This window comes from Balaenoptera musculus, chromosome 6, assembly GCF_009873245.2.
Source record: "Balaenoptera musculus isolate JJ_BM4_2016_0621 chromosome 6, mBalMus1.pri.v3, whole genome shotgun sequence".
Classification (NCBI taxonomy): domain Eukaryota; kingdom Metazoa; phylum Chordata; class Mammalia; order Artiodactyla; family Balaenopteridae; genus Balaenoptera; species Balaenoptera musculus.
In genome coordinates, this window is record NC_045790.1 from 107770641 (window position 1) to 107791476 (window position 20836).

The window sequence follows — 20836 nt, forward strand, 5'->3', positions numbered from 1 at the left end:
TGGATTTACTAGTCTATCCATTCACCTTCTGAAGGACTTACAGTTTTTGATGATTATGAATAAAACTGCTATAAACATATGCATGCTGGTTTTTTTTGGTGTGGACATAAGACTTCAAATAAACTGGGTAAATATCTAGGAGTACAGCTGCTGGATCGTGTCTGTACCATTTTGCATTCCCACCAGCAAAGAGTGAAAGTTTGTGTTGCTTCAGGAAGAAATAAAACTGTCTTTATTCACAGATGACATGATGCTCTATACAGAAAATCTCAAATAAATCTATTTTTAAAACTCCTGGAACTAATAAGGGAGTATAGCAAGGTTGCAGGGCACAAGATCAATATATGAAAGCTTTCCTATATACCAGCAATGAAGAATTGGAATTGGAAATTAAAAAAAAAAAACCACCATTTACAGTAGCACACACATACTCAAGAAATACTTAGGTATAAATCTAACAAAGTATGTACAGGTTCTATATGTGGAAAACTATAAAACACTGATGAAAGAAATCAAAGTAGATTGAAATAGAGAGGTATTCCATCTTCATGTATTAGAAGACTCATTATTAAGATGTCAGTTCTTCCCAGCTTGATCTATAGATTCAATTCAATCCTAATTGAAATCCCAGCAAGCTATTTTATAAATATCAGCAAACTGATTCTAAAGTTTATATGGAAAGGCTAAAGATGTAGAATAACCAGCACAATACTGAAAAAGAACGAAGTTGGAGGACTCACTCTACCTGATTTCAAGACTGATTGTAAAGCTATAATAATCAAGACAGCTTGGTATTGGCAAAAGAATAGATGTCTAGGATTATGAAGCAGAATAGAGAGCCCAGAAATAGACCCAGACAAATATAGTCAACTGACCTTTGACAAATGCACGAGGGCATTCAGTGGAGAAAGAGTAATTTCTTCAACAAATGGTGCTGGAACAATTGGAACTGTTTTTGTGTATGTGAAAAAATGAGCCTAGACACAAGAGTTTAGGCCTTTCATAAAAATTAACTCAAAATTGATCATAGACCTAAATGTAAAAGACAAACTATAAAACTTTTAAAAGAAAACATAGAAGAAAACCTACATGACCTTTGGTGATGAGTTATTAGATATAACACCAAAGCACAATCCATGAAAGAAAAAATTGGTAAGTTGGACTTCATTAAAATTAAAATCTTCTATTCTGCAAAAGACATTTTTAAGAGAATTAAAAGACAAAGCACAGACTGGAAAAATATTTGCAAAACACATATCTAATAAAAGACTTGAATCCAAAGTATATTCTTAATACTTAACAATAAGAAAACAACCCAATTAGGGACTTCCCTGGCGGTCCAGTGGTTATGACTTCGCCTTCCAATGCAGGGGGTACAGATTTGATCCCTGGTCTGGGAGCTAAGACCCCACATGCCTCGTGGCCAAAAAAAACCAAAAGATAAAACAGAAGCAATATTGTAACAAATTTAATAAAGACCTTAAAAATGGTCCACATCAAAAAAATAAAAAAATCTTAAAAAAAAAAAAAAAAAAAAGAAAACAACCCAATTATAAAACAGGCCAGGGACTTCCCTGGTGGTGCAGTGGTTAAGAATCCACCTGCCAATGCAGGGGACATGGGTTTGATCCCTGGTCCAGGAAGATACCACATGCTGCATAGCAACTAAGCCCATGCGCCACAACTACTGAGCCTGCGCTCTGGAGTCCGCGAGCCACAACTACTGAGCCCGAACGCTGCAACTACTGAGCCGACACGCTGCAACTACTGAAGCCCACGCGCCTAGAGCCCGTGCTCTGCAACAAGAGAAGCCACCCCAATGAGAAGCCCGCGCACTGCAATGAAGAGTAGCCCCACTCGCTGCAACTAGAGAAAGCCCGGCACAGCAACAAAGACCCAACGCAGCCAAGAAAAAAAAAAAAAAACAGGCCAAGTATCTGAATAAGTACTTTACCAAAAAGATGTAACCAAGGGCAAATAAACGTGAAAAGATGCTCAGCATTATTTGCCGTCGGGGAAATGCTAACACTTCGTACCTATTAGAATGACTAAAAACAAACAAACAAAACCCCAAAACAAACAAACAAAAAACCTCACCAAACCTGACAATACCAATTGTTGGCAAGTAATTGGAGCAACACAAACTCTCATTTGTTGCTGGTGGGAATGAAAAATGGTACAATCCAGCAATTGAACTCCTCAAAATTTATCCAGTTTGTTTGAAATCTTACATCTACACACATACACATATTCACACACACACACACAGATACACAAATAGCACACAAATATTTATAGCAGCTTTATTTATAATAGTCAAATACTGAAAGTAACTCGGATGTCCTTCAATAGGTGAAAGGATAGGCAAACTGGTAAATTCATACAATGGAATAATATTCATCCGAAAAAAAAAAAGAATAAGCCATCAAGCCATATAAAGACACGGATGGACCTTGAACACGTGTTGCTAAGTGAAAGAAGCCAGCCTGAAAAGGCAACATAAGTGCGATTACCTCCCCCACTTTTTTTTTGACGTTCCGGAAAATGCTGAAAAAAATTCTGGAAAGGTAAAATGATAGAGATGGTAAACAGATGAGTGTCTGCCAGAGGTGTGAGAAGGGGAGAGCTTTGAGTAGGTGAAGAACAGGGGATTTTTCAGGGTGGTGAAACTATTCCGTATGATACTATAAGGTTGGATACATGCCACTGTGCATTTGTGAAAACCCATAGAACTTTACAGCACCAAGAGTAAACCTCTTAGTGCTAAATATGCAAATTTTAATCATTGTGGAGATTAAGGGGTCCTAGGATGGAATGTAGAACATAACAAGCAAACCTAACTGGATTATAAATGTATGAAACAACCTCCCTGAGAAGGGTGAGGGGAAAAGGTGCTGGCCTAAGTAACTTTGGAAATGAGGGAGCCTGAAAGACTAAAGACAAAAGGAACTGTATATAAGCACTGTACTCTGATCAAGTTGTTTCCCAAGGGCGGATGGGTAACAATTCTGGAGCCATTATGCATGAACACTGGAATTGAACAATTAAGGAAATGGGTGGCAGATGGTGGGAACCAGGTGTCTCCCACCTGTTGGAGCGGGAAGTTGTAGACAAGCAAGAGGAGGCTAGAATGATCCATGTGGTAATGGATTGGAGGTGGAGACATTAATAGGAAGTCATAGTTAGCTTAATATAGATACAGATGGTTACATATAGAAATATTTATAGGTATGTATATGTACAAGAGTTAGGGTACACACACACACACATTTCCTTGCTCTGCATCTGAGAGGACCTAGAAACAGTGATACCTAAGTAGCACAAGCACACGTAGCTCCCAGATCTTGGTTTCTAATACCATTATCTAATAAAAGGAACTAGGGGGCACTTCCCTGCTGGTTCAGTGGGTAAGACTCTGTGCTCCCAATGCAGGGGGCCCGGGTTCGACCCCTGGTTGGATGCCTGGTCGGGGAACTAGATTCCGCATGCATGCCACAACTAAGAAGTCCGCACGCTGCAACGAAGATCCCGCACGCTGCAACTAAGACCCAGCCAGCGCAGCCAAAATAAATAAGTAAATAAATAAATAAAATATTTTTAAAAAAAGGAACCAAGGCTCCTTGGAGAAATGGCTGGTTTCGGACTGGGACAAGAAATGTACAGGATGAGGCTGTAGCATCTTGTAGTTCCAGAAAGTAAGGAAGTGCTCGAACAAACCAACCAAACAATGCTGGGGGCATGTCGAAGCCAGCTCTCAGTGGCCAAAGCTGGAACGATTTGAGTAAGGAAATAAATAACATAGTATTGGATCAAAACCCCAAAGTATAAACTAAATATCCATGGGTCCATTCTGATGTAAACAAATGATGGAATAAATAAATGGGGGAGACTAGACAAACCTCCTATGCAGAAGAATTCCAAATAATCTATGTAGATATTTTGCCCTCAAGAAGGTGGAGGACAACTGCCTCCTTCCTTCCATGGCGACTTCCTTCCAAAGTTTGAGGTGATAGTATTATTTATGCAACCAGTTCCCTATTGATGGGCATATTCTTTTGCTTTATAAACAGTGCTTCAGTGAACCCTTGTATGTATATCACTCTACTTTTCTGTATTTTTGTAAGATAAATATTCCAGGGAGAATATAACTTTTAACAGCTTGAAAGATATATTCAAGTGGTTCTTCAAAATGGTCCTGTGAATTTATACCCCTGCAAACTGTGTATGAGTATCAGTTTCTCCACACTCTTGGCACACTGTATGACTCACAAAGGGGTAATGTATTCTCTTTAATATAAAAACCTTTTACTAATCAAGAGTCAGAGGACAGGTGTCCCAATAGAAAGGTGGATGAAGGACCTGAACACGTAATTCACAGGCAAATAATACAAATGGCCTATAAATATTTGCAACAAAAAACTGAAAAAACATGCAAAAAAATGTTAACTGAGGAGTCATGAAAGAAATGCAAAATAGAAACAGTGAGACATTAGTTTGTCCACTAGGTTAGTAAAGAAAAAAAGAGCTGTAATAACTGGCATTAGCCTGCTCCAATTTTTATGGATCAACAAATAAAGCTTTTGGAGGCCAAGTTTTTAAATATATACTTTTGAAAAAAGGTACACATACTTTTATTCACTCCACCTTCCAGGAATTTATCCTCAGACCTTAATTAAAAATGTATAAAGATATATGTATAAATATGTTCACCACAGCATTGTCTATCACAACAAAATAATTCGAAATAAGCTACCCAACAGTAGGAGGTTCCTTAATGATGAGACATCCCTAAGATGAAATGCTTGGCAGCTGCTAAAGAATATGTTGATATTCTTATATATTTATAAAAATTCTTGTGATAGTATGATTAATATATACGAATTTAATTGAAAAAGAGAAACATGTTCTATGACTAGACAAATATATATTCTGAGACATGACAAACATATGTTCCAAGAAGGACACATACCACAGTGTTTATCACGGGGGTCTGTATGTGAGAACGAGCTTGCAAATGACTTCTGTCTCTTGTGCTTATCTCTGTCCCTTTGTTTTCTGCATTAAGCTTCTCTTAAATTTTGTAGTTAAAAAACGGAATTAAAACAGTTTAAAACCATGCTGATTCTCCCTTTGTAATGTCTCTCTCCTCTGCCCCTTCCCTCCATCTCCTTCAACACTGCCCTCGCTCAGGCCTCCCGTCTCTCACTTAGACCATCGCCTCAGCTTCTTGATGGGTGTCCCTGCTCCTGCAAAAGGGTCTATCCTGTCACTCCTGTGCTCAGAAGCCTCTGGAACTCTCCCTGCACAGCATAGTGTCCCCTTGTTTCTCCAGACCCCCTTCCCTTCTAAGTTCAGTCTCCCTCCCGCCCCAACCCCACGGGGCGCCTGCAACACCAGTCCTGTCTGCCCGCTCAGCTCTCCCTCGTCTCCTCACCTGTGGAGGGTCTACCCATCTTTCAGGGCCCACCTCCTCTACGAGGCCTTCTTTTCTCATTACCTGCCCCATACTCCAGTTCACTTGGTTTGAACTTCTTTGATGGCCATGATCACCAGCTGCCTTTTAATACAGTGGTTTCTGGACTGACAGGTCTGGACACGCAGTGCCTGGAGCACACAGTAAGGGCTTCGTGGAAGTCTGCTGAAGTGAACTGATCCAGAGTTGCCTCTGAACACCACCTGAGTCAACTCTGCCACATTCCGTAATTTTGCTTTAAATAGGTGTGATTTTTTTTGACACATAAGAATCTATTAAATTACACATATAAACTATCACACTTGAGATTTATGTGGCATAAAAGTGTGCATGTATTAAAATATAAGGATTATGGGCATATCACCTAGAAAAAATCTTGCTATATGGAAAATCTTTCTTCCATAACTGGCTAGTAACATTTGAGTCTGAACTTAATTTTAGGCAACTCCTTGGAAAAAATGATTCTATGGAAACCCAGGCATGTCCTGGAGGCAACCACAGATAATTACACAGAGAAAACTTTTCTATAATATTCCTGCTTAATATAAGAAGCCAAATTTTGATTCTTGGTGATTTAATCTTTTCTTGTTTTCTCATTGAAAAGTGACAGTATTTCAGTAAAGGGAAGACATTTGGTTGCAGCAGTAAACATGCTTTGATAACTCTGGACTATCCTTAACTATTTTAGTCTTTGTAAAATTTAGAGGTTTTAGATGCTTAGCCTTCCTTTTCATTCCACGTCTCCCCCATTCTCTGCCCATCTCTCTTCCTTTCTTTGCGGTTGTCATTGCACTCTTGGGCATCCGTGTTTCACATAGAGCTGTTGTTATAGTCATGAAACATAAACAGGAAAGAAAACCACTGCCCAGTGTTTCTTAGCATGAAGCTCCTCTTATTTCATTGAGGCATCGTGTGGGTCAACTAGACACTGGTGGATGACTTTCTTGTTCCCACCAAAGGACTCAGGGGCTCGAGGATGGTCAAGTGTGAATGATATTCTGAACCAAAAGTACCAGTATATCCTTTTGGCATATGCTGTCTCCAGAAAAACATGCCCTTTTACCTGCATTGCTTTACAGAACTTTGAGAGATGTTTTTGTATCACTTAAATTATTGGGCAAACCTCTCCTAGAAAATGAAATTTGTTATAATTGTACGAATATAGGTGAGTCCTTCTTGCCTTGGGTCTGGCTGTGGATATGGATCTCATAGGTGGTACTGCCAGCATGCATATCCCTTTGTCTGGCCATTTGTCCATCCGTCCATCCATCCATCCATCTCCCCATAACTGGGATCCTTCTGAGCAGGAATCCTGTCTGATACATCTCAAAATTTCCTGAAGCACCTTCAGGGAGACCCATATGTCGATGGAGGCCCAATAAGTCCCCTGGCTAATGATGGGAGTACTTATTTCTCACAGCACCACTATGCGTGTTGGAGAGCTGGTGCTGGTGGCATGGGACCCACTTGTAGGGTTGGGTGTCATAAAGGAACCCTCAACCTCCTGCAACCCTAGGGTTTGTTCTCTCAGTCTCCCAACCTCTTAGAAATCCCATAGAAGTAGTGGGCGGGGTAACTTGGTTGGTCCGGCATTTAACAACTTTTCTGGTGTGTGTGTGTGTGTGTGTGTGTGTTTGTCTGTGTTTGACTCTACAGGTCAGTTTTTGGGTTGTACGAGAAATTCTAACAGCACAGACTTTAAAAATAAGGGCAGAAATCCTGAGCCATTTTGTGAAAATAGCCAAGGTAAGCTGTTTTATTATTACTTTTCCCCTTCCTTTCCTTTCTTTTTTGTCGCAAAAAGGTGTTTCCTCGGTACTTTGGGAGCTGATGTGCTCTGGACGAGATGGGCAGGGCTCAGACATGGGGCTCTGACCCAGCTTCCCCAGGCAGAGGCAGCTGTGGGACCAGCCTGGCTGCTTGCTCGGCCTCCCAGCCCCTGTGCTCGCACAGGCAGGTGCCCTCCGCCCTGTGGTTTTGGCAGCCAACCATTCTTTATAGCTGGCCTTTCACAGACTCTCCACGAGGCCCCAGCGGCTACCTCTGGGATCCATTCATCCTCCTATTCAGATTTAGCCAGCGCTGGGGGTTGATGGCTTTTAGTTAGTATCGGAGGTTGTGACACCATCACATCCTGCACAGTTTGTTCGCGGTCAGCAGAGCTCACCCCACCCCATCTTGCGCTTGAGGCCTGGGCCCTGCTGCCCCGACCCCACCCCCTGGGCCTGCCCTGGTAGGGTTGGTCCTTGCCGGTTCTTGGGCACCAGGCTCACGTCTTTACCCCACTTTCCCCTCCTCTTCCCTCATCTCTGCCAGCCCAGGCTGTGATCCCACGGGCCTTCCTGGACCACTCTCACCTCTTACACAACCCTGCCAGCTCCCCCCAGTCCACTGCTCCCGACCACGGGGCTCGCCTGACTCAGCGGAGCACCGTCCTGTCTGTTCACTGCCCGCTTTGTGTGCGCGCGTTGTCTTCCCACCCAGGTCCTAGGCCAGCTCACCTTCACTGCGGCCCCTCTCTGGCCAGGCGCCATAGCTGCTGCTTTACAGAAATGATTGCATTTGACGCTCACATTATTATTATCCCATTTCCGGAGGAGGAAGGGGAGGCTTAGAGAGGTGGGTGTCCACGCCCAGGCCCCACGGTCAGTCGGAGCGTGTCTCTCTGCCTTCAGGGGAGCTGCTCTGCTGCCCCTCACGGCAAGGTTGTGTTCATCCAGCTCTAAGTATGTTAGGGCCGTGGACACTTTTACGTCCCGTGCATTCTGAAGTGCCTGGAACTGTTGCTGGGCTTAATGATACTTGTTGCTCTCGGTGAGTTCGTGCTGGGCCACGAGAGAAAGTGGGAGGAAGTTCCAGCCCACCTGGTGCTTTCAGTTTGGAAGTTTCCAGTCCCCACGCAAGGGATCCAAAACGATTCCTCCTTAAGCTCTGCCATCTTCCGATGGTGGATCGTCATGCTGGCGCTGTGCCCTGGGTATGTTCTCGTTCGAGCCTCCTCCTTTCTCTGGGCCTTGGTTTTCCATCTATAAAATGGGAAAGGGGTGGATTAGATAATCTCCCAGAGAATCTTCACCTCTAAAAGAAATTCTGTGACAGGCATAACCATTCAGATACAAAGGATGAAATTCAGCTCACTCAGAGAATCTATTATTGCACACAGCAAACGATTAGGGAATATTACGAGATGTATGAAATGCAGTATTAGCTTGTGTGGTAAGGGAGAAATCTCCAGGTAGGAACAGAGCCATGAGGACTAGGCATAAGGGCTTTTCGTGGATTTGTTCATTTTACTAAGCCCTGCTCTGTGCTGTACTAGGTCCTAGGGATATGATGGTAGATACCGCTTCATCCCGGCTCTCAGGGAACACACGGTCCAGGGTGAGAGAGGGGCAGGTGCAAGCAAATACAGTCCAGTGGGCTAAGGAAATGCACAGGCTGCTGTGGGAACACGCAGGTGGGGTGGGGTTGGGGACAAGTCTTCCTGACAAAGAACAGCAGCCCACGCCGCACTGCCCGCTCTCCCGGGTGCCAGGCATTGGTCTAGCAGTTTACGTGCACCGTCCCATGCAGCAGAGGTGCTGTGATTACCTTCCTCATTTTAAATATGAAGATGTCGAGGCTCAGAAGGCTCAGGTAACTTGCCACAGGACACACCAGTAGTGGGAACCGGGGTTGGAACCTGGCCTCTTGGTTCCGTGGAGCCTGCCGGCTACACAACTTTCACTGACTCCTGAGAGTGAGACGTGGGACCCGGGTCCTGTTGGCAGGTTTCCCTCAGCATAAAACCAAGAGCAGAGCAGTTACATTTTTCTGTGCTCACCCTCACCTGTGTCTCCTTCTGTTGCCCTCCGTGGTAAGGAACTTGTCTGAGATGGAATTAAATCCAAATGTTCTCACTAATTTGGGGTCTGGTTCAGAGAAGCATGGTCAAGTGGCTGGGAAGCTGGAGCTCCGTGCTCCCAGCTGAGGGGATCGTGCAGATTGATAACATCTTTCCTCAGCCTCCCGCTTCCGGTTGTGAAGGTAATCGCAGTAGACCCATGTTGATATTGTTGGCATAGCGGAGGTTTCCGTTTACAAAGGCCTGCTGGGACAGTTCAGATTCATCTAAAAAAAGAACAGAAAGGACATTATCAAACCTCATCCCGAGCCATGTTTCTGTCCAGCAGCCAGACGAGTCAGCTTACGAAATTTTGCAAATGTTTTAGATGCAGACTCACCTTTTGACAGTCTGAAAGAAAAAGAGCGTATGGTTTCTGTGAACTTCCTAGAACTGTATTTTCTACATGAGATATTTTTAAGTGTAAATGAATTTCACAAATATGACAATATTTGGTAACGCTTGAGCATGTTTTTGTTCTGTTGTTTATAGCAGCAAAATAATCTATTCCATATCTTTTTTTTCAGAAACTTCTAGAACTCAACAACCTTCATTCTCTCATGTCTGTGGTGTCAGCATTACAAAGTGCACCCATCTTCAGGCTGACAAAAACCTGGGCTGTAAGTTAATCTTCCTAAGTTTGTTCCTTTGGTTTGGGCTGTCCTTTCTTTGGTGAAGTTCTCCATTCCTTAAGCCCCAGAAGGCTTTCTCGGTCTGCCCTTTGCCAACGACGGAGGATGACTGTGGGTTAATGAAGTGTCCCCTGGCCACTCTCTCTCCTTCAGTGACCTCAGCCCCGTTTTGGGACAGGGAAGCTGTGAGGAAGCCGGCGTGGCTGGGGACCCTTCTGGACCTGACAAAATCATGTATGATGGCGGGGTCAGTGGCATGACGTCTGCCCTCCGCTCCAAACTGCCCCTGGGAAGCCTTCCAGGCTGCTGGTTTGCAGTTGCGCTGGGCTGCTGGCTCTACAGCTACGAGTTTCTTTGGAGGAACCTGTGACCCTCATGTAGGGAAAAATAATTTTTTTTTTCCTGAAGGCCATGGATAATTTCAGCTCAGAGGTGGAGTCTGATAGTTATATAATTGAGTCTGTAGGAAAGTTTTTCTGCTGTAAAAATACTTTAAAAATATCTCAAACCTCTTTATCCTCCTTAGCTTGGCACCGCGCCTGACGGGGGAAGTCATTGCTATTTCCATCGCTCATTAGCATTCACCTCCTGGCCCGCCTGGTCTGGGGTCTCTCACAGCCACACAGCCCAAGCCTTTCAAGACCTGTTTATGTCCCACAGAACTGAAGGAAACTGTATGGAGTTGTCAGCTGTGCTTCTGCAACTAACTCACTTCCGAACTTCTTTCTGCCAGTCTGCGGGGCTGGGCTCTGTTTCAGACTTGGCTAGTTCAGGGGCCTTTAAAATACTTAGGGATTGTGTTGTAGGTTGTCAGAAGTGAGCCTTGTTTCTTTAAATTGCAATTTTCCGTAGATCAAGCCATAGCAAAGTGGAGTGAGAGGTTTTAGCCTGGAGTCAAAAGACTGGGTCTGCATTCAGGCACCGTCTGTGCAGAGTGATTCTGTGGGACTCGTCTCCTCGTATCTACTTAGGGAGGTTGGCCTGGGTCTGTGGTTCTCCATTAGTGCTTTGTGGAGCCCAGGGGTTCTTTGGAGCTGACTTGGGGCCAGCAGGGGCTGGGGGAGAGGACAGAGGGCACCAAGCAGATCTCCAGAGCACAGTTTCCGCCAGAGCAGCTCTGTTTGCATCAGTTTTATGTCCTGAGCTTCTGGGTGAACTTCAGTTGAGCAGTGGCTTTGGAGGTCAAAGCAAGTTTGGAAGCCACTGGTCTCTGTGGTTGCTGCCAGCCCTGTGATGCCCTGAGTCCATCTGAGCCATGAGGCTTTTTTCAGAAGTTGCTTGGAGATTGTTTTTCAAATGAATTTTCCATCATTTAGATGCTGCTATTGTTTCTTGGACTGCTGGGAGCTCTGTGTGGGCCCAGAAGAAGGAATGATGAATCTCACGGTACACAGACCTTACTGTCAGTAGCACAGGGACTCTCGGTGACCCCATAAGTGGCACAGTCAGTGAGGACAGCAGGGAGTCAGCATGAAGGGCCTGCACAGAGATGCTGCCCACTCAGGGATGGGCAGGACCCATCCATGGAGCTTTGGCCAGCGTTCTCCTCAGGATGCTGTGCCTTGCCCAGGATGGTGGGGCAGCATTGGGCCAGAACAACATCCAGGCCTGCTCCATGTGGCTCGGCAGAGTCCTGTGCCAGGGTGGCCAAATCATCACTGCCATTGATGGGTCTTTGCTGCAATGAAGATAAATCTCCCACAGCTCCTCAGAGAGCCTGGAATGAAATATCCACCCAGGACCCGTTTGAAAGCATGAGCTTCCTCACCTAACTCCCTTCCAGGCCACGTGGGTCAGCTGTTCTTCCTTACAGATTTGCCAGGCGCTGCTCTAAAAGCTTTCCCTATATTAACTCATTTCCTCTTTTTAAAAAAAAAATAAATTTATTTATTTATTTACTTATTTATTTGGTTGTGCCAGGTCTTAGTCGCGGGGGCGGGCTCCTTAGTTGCAGCTCGCCAGCTCCTTAGTTGTGGCATGTGAACTCTTAGTTGCAGCATGCATGTGGGATCTAGTTCCCTGAGCAGGGATCACATCCCGGCCCCCTGCATTGGGAGCGCAGAGTCTGAACCACTGCGCCGCCCAGGAAGTCCCCTCATTTCCTCTTGACAGCTACCCACCGTCAAGAGGAGGCACAGAGAGGTGGGATGACTTATGCAGGGTTCCCCAGCTAAGAGGCAGAGCGGGAATCAAACTGGAGCAGTCTGGCTCCGGAGTCCCCACGCTTACCCACCACACCCCACGGAGCTCAACAAGGACAGTTCCCATGATGCCTTGTCAGTCAAAACAAGAGAGCGGGCCTGTTTATTGTTTTGTCTCCTCTATACACAGTGCTCCAACAGGAGCTTTAAAGGTGAGATCAGCAGACTCTGGGTGCTGCCCCAGGCCGTTGAGCCTCTGTTCTGGCTGTGGCTGCTGCTGGCCTGGCTGCTGGCCTCTGAAGTGCACCCTTCTTTTGCCATTAATTTCTGGTAATGAGCTTAGCCACAGAAATGTTGCCAGAAAAGAACTGTTTTCCCTCTCCCTGCTTGTCCCTGGATCTGGGGAAGGGAAGTCAGAGGAGGGCCCCAGGGAGGGGACACACAGCCAGAGAGCCAGAGAGCTGCAGCCAGGCCTTGAAGGCTGCCCTTTGGCCACTTACTCCTCGGTTAGTCCATGGCTTCCGCTGCTCCTCGGGTCCCCTGGGATTGGCCGCTGACTTTGGCATCTAGCTGGCGGGAGCCACGGAGAGGACAGGAAACTGCGGTTATGCGTCACCAAAGGACGGGGGACCCCGGGCAACAACAACTGTTCTTTTTCTGAGAAATCTCCCATTGCCTCCTAAGGGCTGAGAGCCAGGACTATTTCCTTGGTTACAGAGGGCCACTTAGCAAGGCAAAAGGTGGGGAGATGCAGCATCCTAGGAGATAAGAATGGCAACTGCCAAAGGCTGTGTCAGGGAGAGAGGAGGTGATACACACCGTGTGGATTCAGCATGACGTCTCCGAGGTCGTGTGTGGGGAGCTGTTTGTTCTGGGTAAACCCACCATTCAGCCTGTTTCAGACCAGACTCTCCCCTTTCACCCACCTGTCCTGTTAGTCCAAGGACAGTGGTTGGTGCAGAGCACTTGGGAAATGGTGGGGGCCAAATTCGCCATCTTTCTCCTTCATCCAAATCCCCCCAGCCCAGTAGAATCGACGATGCCACTATATTCCTGACACTCTCTCTACACCTATTGTGACAGAGCACACAGGGCATCTACTCTGCAGTTTTGTTTACAGGTCTGCCTCCCCCTTTGATCACCTTCCTTCTTGGTGCAGTCTGATTTTTTCTCCATATCCCAAACGACTGAGTTTACACTGGTCATTTGAATTGTATATGTTTGTTGTGCTGAATTGTGTCCTTCTTTTGCTACTTCTTTTCCCAGTAATGAGATTAGCCACTGAAACGCTGCCAAAAAATTGCCGCTTCCCCTCCCCCCACTTGTCCCTTGATCTGGGACTGGTGAAATCTCATGGCCCTGCAGAGCAGGGAGGAGCAGGCACACCAGCCGTAGCAGCCCCAAAGGTCAGTACTTTAATAGTCTTCATTTTGCAGAGAAGGAAACTGAGGTTCCAGGAGTTGTAGTGGCCTGTCTCAGATCACGGAGCTGATGAGTGCCAGAGCCGATGTGATGTAGCTTTGCCTTGATGGACACATAGTCCATGTTCTTGGCCATTTGCTGGATGACTTGTCTATGATGGAACCTGATGTTGGAATCAGGCTGGGCACAGGGCAGGGAAAAGCAGGCACACACACTGCTTGGGAAGTGGGGCTGGAGAAGTGAGGCTGGCACACAGGCCCCTGGGGACAGTGTATGACCAGCTCCCTGAGTGCAGTCGCTGGGGTTGCATTGAAACCCTGGATATCTGGGAAACCTGGATGGAAGGGGGTCACAGGTGTGGGAAGAGACCTGCCACTTGGTTTCACTATGGATGGCCTTCAGTGAGGGCCAGTTGGTCATTAGCTGGTAGGCAGGGCAGCCTGTCGGCCTGTCCATGGCTGGCTGCTGAGTACCAGCGGCTGGGTGAGCTGGGACAGGACAGAGGCTGACCTCGCACATAGTAGGCCCATAATAAATGCTGGCTAGATGCACAAACAGGGAGGGAGTCACCTTCTGCTGGCCTGGAAAAACACAGATAGGGTCTGATTTATCCCAGCACTGGGCCCGCTTTGGAATATTGGCTGCCTCAAAGCCATGAGACCTAAGCAAGGAGTCCTGTCGGCCAATTCTGATTTCCTGAGCACACGTGCTGTGTGGCTCTTATTCATTCTGCAAATCAGATACTTATTGAACACCTACCTCCTCGCCTGCTCCATGCCAGGCCCCGAGGCTATGGTCAAGGCCCCTGTCTTCATGGGCTTTTATGTTATCCAGGGGAGACAGACACGTTTTTGTGGGAGAATAAACATGTGCCTAGTCTGGCTGGTGCAAGAAGTGGTCAATAAATGTTTGTTGAATGCATGAAGTCATGAACCAAGGGCTGTCAGATAGGAATAAAAGTGATGCCGGAGACCAAAAGAGGAGGATGCGATAGGGACTGACTGGGTGTGCAGGGAAGGCCTGTCTGAGACCTGAGTGACAAGAGGGAGCCGGCCGCGCCAAGACGAGGGCACAGCCAGTGCAGAGCCCACGGTGGAAGAAACTCCAAGGCCAGTGTGGCTGGAGCGCAGCAGGCCTGGGGGAGATTGTGAGGGTGCTGTGGGCGGGCGGCGGGGCCGTCTGGGAAGGGCTCAGCCCAGAGAGGAGTTGGGTTCTCTTCTGAGGGCAGTGAAGGGTTTTAAACAGGAGACAGACATGATCTGCTTTAGAGTTGCTTTTGTTTTTTGTTTTTTTAATTAGTGTTGCTACTATTTGAATAGCAAATTGGGATTGCAGGGGGGCCAGAGTGGAAATGAGGCCGGGTTAGAGGGTTAGGGCAGAATCCAGGAGTGAGGTGATGCTGGCTAGCATCTGGGAGGTGGCAATGGACATGGAGAGAAGGAGGCTGAAAGGGGAGGCATTCTGAAGATAGAGGTGGCAGGATTTATGCTGGATAGGATGTCGGAGATGAAGAAAGGAAGTGACTGGAGGACGATCCCGAGGTTTGGGGCCTGAGCAGCTGGCAAGAGGGTGAAAACTTTTCTCTGATCAGGGTGGTCCCAAGAGGAGCCTGACTTATACAGGAGTGACCTGGGGGTATGGAATTCCTGGAGTATGGGTGATTCGCTCATTAATTACAGTTGTATGCTATTCATCACGTGTACACATATACACACACGCACACACACACTCTGCTTGCTCTGTGCACGTTCCTATTATGATTTGCTCTTTCCTACTGAATTCATCCAGAGAATTTGACTCATCTGTAGCAGCAAAGGGAAAACTGAAGAACTTGGCAGGGAGGAAATCACAGCCGGTGGGTCAGGCGGCCTGATCTGCAGGGTGGTGGCCTGGAAGGGGAACCCTCCTGGGAGCAGGGCTCTCACTTCAGGCATCTGGGGGCACAGGGTCATTGAGCAAATATCCCAGGAAGGCAGATGTGTGGCGTTCATGTATTTTGGATTTTAGTCTTTCATGCGGGAAGTGCCTCTCCTTCCCTGTGTCTGATGTGGGCCCCAGTGGCCCCCCTGATGTCGTTGAGAAAGTGGTGACGGGCATGGGCTGCCTGTCTCAGGTGGGAGGCGAGGTGGGGGAGGGAAGGGAGAGGAAACTGACATTTGCAGCCTCCGATTACTCATACCCCAGTCATTCCTTGGCAGCCCTGCCTGCACTGCTTCTCAGAATTATGAGTTCTGCGGATGTTTGCACCCTCGTCTTCCTTGACTTTGCCACAACTTTTGTCACCCCCTTCTTGAAAACTCTCTCTTTGCTTGGCTTATTCCCTTCCTGCCGTTCTGACAGCTGGCTCCTCCCTGAGTGCTTTTGTCCCTCTTACCCACTGGCTGTAAGTGTGCTGCGAGGCTCTGACCCAGCTCTCGCCTTCCCCAGTCCGATTCCTGTCCTGTGGGGCCTCTCCCCAGCTTGGAGAGCTTCATCCATGTCCTCTGTGCCCCGGTGGTGGCTGCCTCCTCGCTCTCGCCCCAGCTGTCTCTGGAGCCCCGGGCCCACGTTCCTGTGCCTGCTCACGGAGCCCTCTGCTCCTGTGTTCCTTTGACAGCTCACCCTTGGCGTGTCTGAAATCAGAGTTTCCTTCCAGGAAGTGATCGTGAGTGCCAGGAGACTCTCTGAGCAGACTTATTTTGGACTTTGAGGCAATATGGTAGACGGGGTGATGAGGGGGAAAGCCCCTCCCTCCCAACTGCCTGCTTCAAACACACAAACACAGATAAACCAAATTAAAAATCAAGAAGCAAAGCTGAACCAGAAGCCAAGAAAGGGAAGTCACCATGTGCTAGAAATAAAGAATGCTCTCAGAGTCAGCACAGCAAGCAGAGTTCAGAGAAGGCGCTGTGTGGAGACCTTTGCAGCTGGCGGGGGGCTGGGGTTCTAATGCCTGCACTTGGGGGGCTGGAATTCAGCTACTCACAGGAATCAGAGAGCCAGCAAGTGTCCCTCGTCAGAAAATCTCTGTTCAGCTTGGGGGAGCCCCAAGGGAAAAAGTCCCTGTGAGAAACTGTCACCCCAGCCTGTACCTCAGGTAGCTGTTGGGTCTCAGTACACACGACCTGAATTGGTATGGGGACCACAGGCCAAGAAATGAGGGGCAGTGTCCCTTGCAGATTAAGAGTGTGGACTCCTGGGCTCGGCCTTGGACCCGCCTCTTATGGTAAGGATTAAATGAGTAAATATATGAAAAAATGTTTAGAACTACGCCTGGCACATTAAGGGGGCTAGATAAGTATTGGCTGCTGCCGCTGTTGTTGTTGTTGTTATTAATATTATTATTTTCAACTTTTCTAGACTGTTTTCAAATGGGCTGGCAGAGGCTGCCATCACTGTAAGCCAGGCCCTCTGATTTATGACCTGATAACATCATCGTCTTCTAGCTGGTTTCCTTGCTTCTGGTCTTACTGCCTTCCTCACACCACCCATGGAGTGATTGCCCTACGACATAGCTCTGGTGTTTTCACTTCCCTGATTAAGGACAATTTTTAGCACTCCCCCACCCTTTGCTGGGCTGGGGGTGTGTCTGTACTCACCACTCCTACAGAACAGGACGCTCTGATGTAACCGTTTTTTTTTTTTCTTTTTAAAAAAATTATTCCAGCAATTTAATTTATTTTTTAAAACTTTATTATTTTTTAAAAAATTAATTAATTAATTAATTAATTTTTGGCTGCGTTGGGTCTTCGTTGCTGTGCATGGGCTTCCTCTAGTTGCGACAAGTGGGGTCTACTCTTCGTTGCGGTGCGCGGGCTTCTCACTGCAGTGGCTTTTCTTGTTGTGGAGCACGGGCTCTAGGCTCACGGGCTTCAGTAGTTGTGACACGCAGGCTCAGTAGTTGTTGCGCACAGGCTTAGTTGCTCCGCGGCATGTGGGATCTTCCCTGACCAGGGCCCGAACCTGTGTCCCCTGCATTGGCAGGCGGATTCTTAACCACTGTGCCACCAGGGAAGTCCTTCCAGCAATTTTATTGTATAATTAGTGAACAAGTTAACATGAAATTGCACTATGAGACTTTTTTTCTTTTTCTTTTTTTCTTCCCCCCCCAACCCCACCGCCCTATCCCCTTTGGTAACCATGAGCATGTTTTCCATGTCAGTGAATCTGTTTCTGTTTTGTAAATAAGTTCATTTGTGTCATTTTTTAGATTCCACATAGAAGTGGTATCGTATGATATTTGTCTTTCTCTGTCTGACTTACTTAGTGTGATAATCTCTAGGTCCATCCATGTTGCTGCAACTGGCATTATTTCATTCTTTTTATGGCTGAGTAGTATTCCATTGTATATATGTACCACATCGTCTTTGTCCATTCATCTGTCGACGGACACTTAGGTTGCTTCCCTGTCTTGGCAATTGTAAATAGTGCTGCTATGAACAGAGGGGGTGCATGTATCTTTTCAAATTAGAGTTTTGTCCTGGTGTATGCCCAAGAGTAGGATTGCTGGATCATATGGCAACTCTATTTTTAGTTTTTTAAGGAGGCTCCATACTGTTCTCCAAAGTGGCTGCACCAATTTACATTCCCACCAACAGTGTAGGAGGTTTCCCTTTTCTCCACACCCTCTCCAGCATTTATTATTTGTAGACTTTTTAATGATGGCCATTCTGACTGGTGTGAGGTGATACCTCATTGTAGTTTTGGTTTGCATTTCTCTAATAATTAGCAATATTGAGCATCTTTTCATGTGCCTGTTGGCCATCTGTATGTCTTCTTTGGAGAAATGTCTATTTAGGTCTTCTGCCCATTTTTTGGTTGGGTTGTTTGTTTTTTTGATATTAAGCTGTATGAGCTGTTTGTATATTTTGGAAATTAATCCCTTGTCAGTCACATTGTTTGCAAATATTTTCTCCCAGTCCTTTTTATTTCATTTATGGTTTCCTTTGCTGTGCAAAAGCTTTAAGTTTAATTTGGTCCCATTTGTTTATTTTTGTTTTTATTTCCATTACTCTAGGAGACGGATCTAAAAAAATATTGTAGTGATTTATGTCAAAGAGTGTTCTGCCTCTGTTTTCCTCTAGGAGTTTTATAGTATCCAGTCTTATATTTAGGTCTTTAATCCATTTTGAGTTTATTTTTGTATATGGTGTTAGAGAATGTTCTAATTTCATTCTTTTACATGTAGCTGTCCAGTTTTCCCAGTACCACTTATTGAAGAGACTGTCTTTTCTCTATTGTATATTCTTGCCTCCTTTGTCATAGATTAATTAATTGCCCATAAGTGTGTGGGTTTATTTCTGGGCTTTCTATCCTGTTCTGTATGTCTGTTTTGTGACAGTACCATACTCTTTTGATTACTGTAGCTTTGTAGTATAGTCTGCAGTCAGGGAGTGTGATTCCTCCAGCTTTGTTCTTCTTTCCCAAGATTGTTTTGCCTATTTGGTGTCTTTTGTTGTTTCCATACAAATTAAAAAAATTTTTTGCTCTAATTCTGTGAAAAATGCCATTGGCAATTTGATAGGGATTGCATTGAATCTGTAGATTGCCTTGGGTTGTATGGTCATTTTAACAGTATTGATTCTTCCAATCCAAGAACTCAGTATATCTTTCCATCTGTTTGTATTGTCTTCAATTTCTTTCATCAGCGTCTTACAGTTTGCAGAGTACAGGTTTTTTGCCTCCTTAGGTAGAATTATTCCCAGGTATTTTATTCTTTTTGATGCATGATATATCCATTTTGCTGCTGCTCTTTTTAATCCATCATTTTAACATTCATTACACTACCTCTAGTTTTATAATAATGAATATTTTGTCAGTCTATTTTAAACTGTCATTTGGATTTTTAACCCTGGATTTCAGCGATCCCTTAGAGTTAGGGAAGATACCGAGCTTGGATGAGAGAGAGGGTTTTTGGTTTGTCTCGATGGATGTTTTTGAGGAAAACTTGCATTTGGGAATGTGGCACTTGGCAAAAGCCCTTGGGTAGGGAGATTCTTGCAGAGTACAAAGGACATAGTAGAGGCATTTTGGCAATGGCAGCAAATATCAAAAGGTTTCATACCTACTTCACACCTACTTCCTGACCCTAAAAAACAAACCATAAACCTTTCAGCTGTGGCCAGTGGAGCATCTGCTGCCACCAGCAACATAGCAACCCAGAACCCCAAGTCACGTGCGGAAGAGACGCAAGAGTTGGCCAGAGGAATTTCCTGTTCAAACACAGCCACAATCAACTCATTCTTTCCCCTTTGGTTAGTATTCACTGTTCATGCTTAGCTGCTTGTGATTGGCACCCTGTTGGCAAGTTGAGTTGAAATATCCGGAAAAGTAGAATAAGCAGTCAAATTGGTCATCGCATGTCCACAATATGCAGAATGGCCAAGTCAAAAACATACTTTGCCAGGTCAAGGTGGCCATGTGGGAAGACGTGGAGTTAGTGTCTCCCCACAACTAGGGCACCTGCTGGCCGCTGGTGGGGGACTCTGACGCCCAAGGAGATGGGAGGAACCCCAAAGTGAACCGGTAGGATATAGGGGGACTGAGGGGGGAGGAGAAGTGGAGGCCAGACAGGATTGGCGCCCCTGAGCCTGGGGAGATCAGGAGAGGCAGGCGGGAGGGGCCCTCCAGGAGAGGAGTGGAGGGCGTTTGCCCCACCCACTCAACCTCAGGAAGCCTGCTGGGCTCCCAGGTGAGGTCCCCTGCCCTCTGAGACCAGGGGTGGGGGCACGCCTGGGCCCCTTCTGTTCCTTGAGCCTAAGCCCCACCCCCACAGCCCCCAGGGCCTCTTCCAGCCCTGTGGGTGCTGAGCATTGCCCCCGCCCACCACCCAAACCTCACCCTTGCTTAGGCCCACCCTCCACAGCTAAGGCCTCCCCGACTCTTTTTTTTTTCTCTTTTCTCTCCTCCTCTGTTTTACTATTGTGGTACTGATGTACCTTCCAGTTGTTGATTCATCTATATTTTTATTTTTCTATTTTTCCTAACATATATGTTAGTTTCCTAGTCTAATTTTATTTTTTACTTTGTTATTGCTGTGTTTTTTGCCGCCCCAGGTGGCTTGCGGGATCTTGATTCACGAACCCGGGGCCAGGCCAAAACTCCTGCGGTGGGAGCTCCAAGTCCGAACCACTGGACTAACAGAGAATCTCAGACCCCAGGGAATATTCATAGGAGTGAGGTCTCACAGAGTTCCTCATCTCAGCACCAAGACCCAGCTCTACCCAATAGCCTACAAACCCCAGTGTTAGAAGCCTCAGGCCAAACAACCAGTAAGACAAGAACACAATCCCACTCATTAAAAAAA

At 46.2% G+C, this 20836-nt stretch overlaps 1 protein-coding gene across 5 annotated transcripts in view; it reads left to right on the plus strand.

Annotated features, from left to right (window-relative positions):
• RALGPS1 (Ral GEF with PH domain and SH3 binding motif 1) overlaps positions 1–20836 on the plus strand; it is a 287071-nt gene that overhangs the window by 101063 nt on the left and 165172 nt on the right. For all 5 annotated transcript variants that reach the window (XM_036854415.1, XM_036854412.1, XM_036854416.1 and 2 more), the window contains exons 6-7: positions 7130–7219; positions 9884–9976. In XM_036854415.1, the coding sequence (XP_036710310.1) occupies positions 7130–7219; positions 9884–9976 (183 nt within the window). The remainder of the gene's footprint in view (positions 1–7129; positions 7220–9883; positions 9977–20836) is intronic.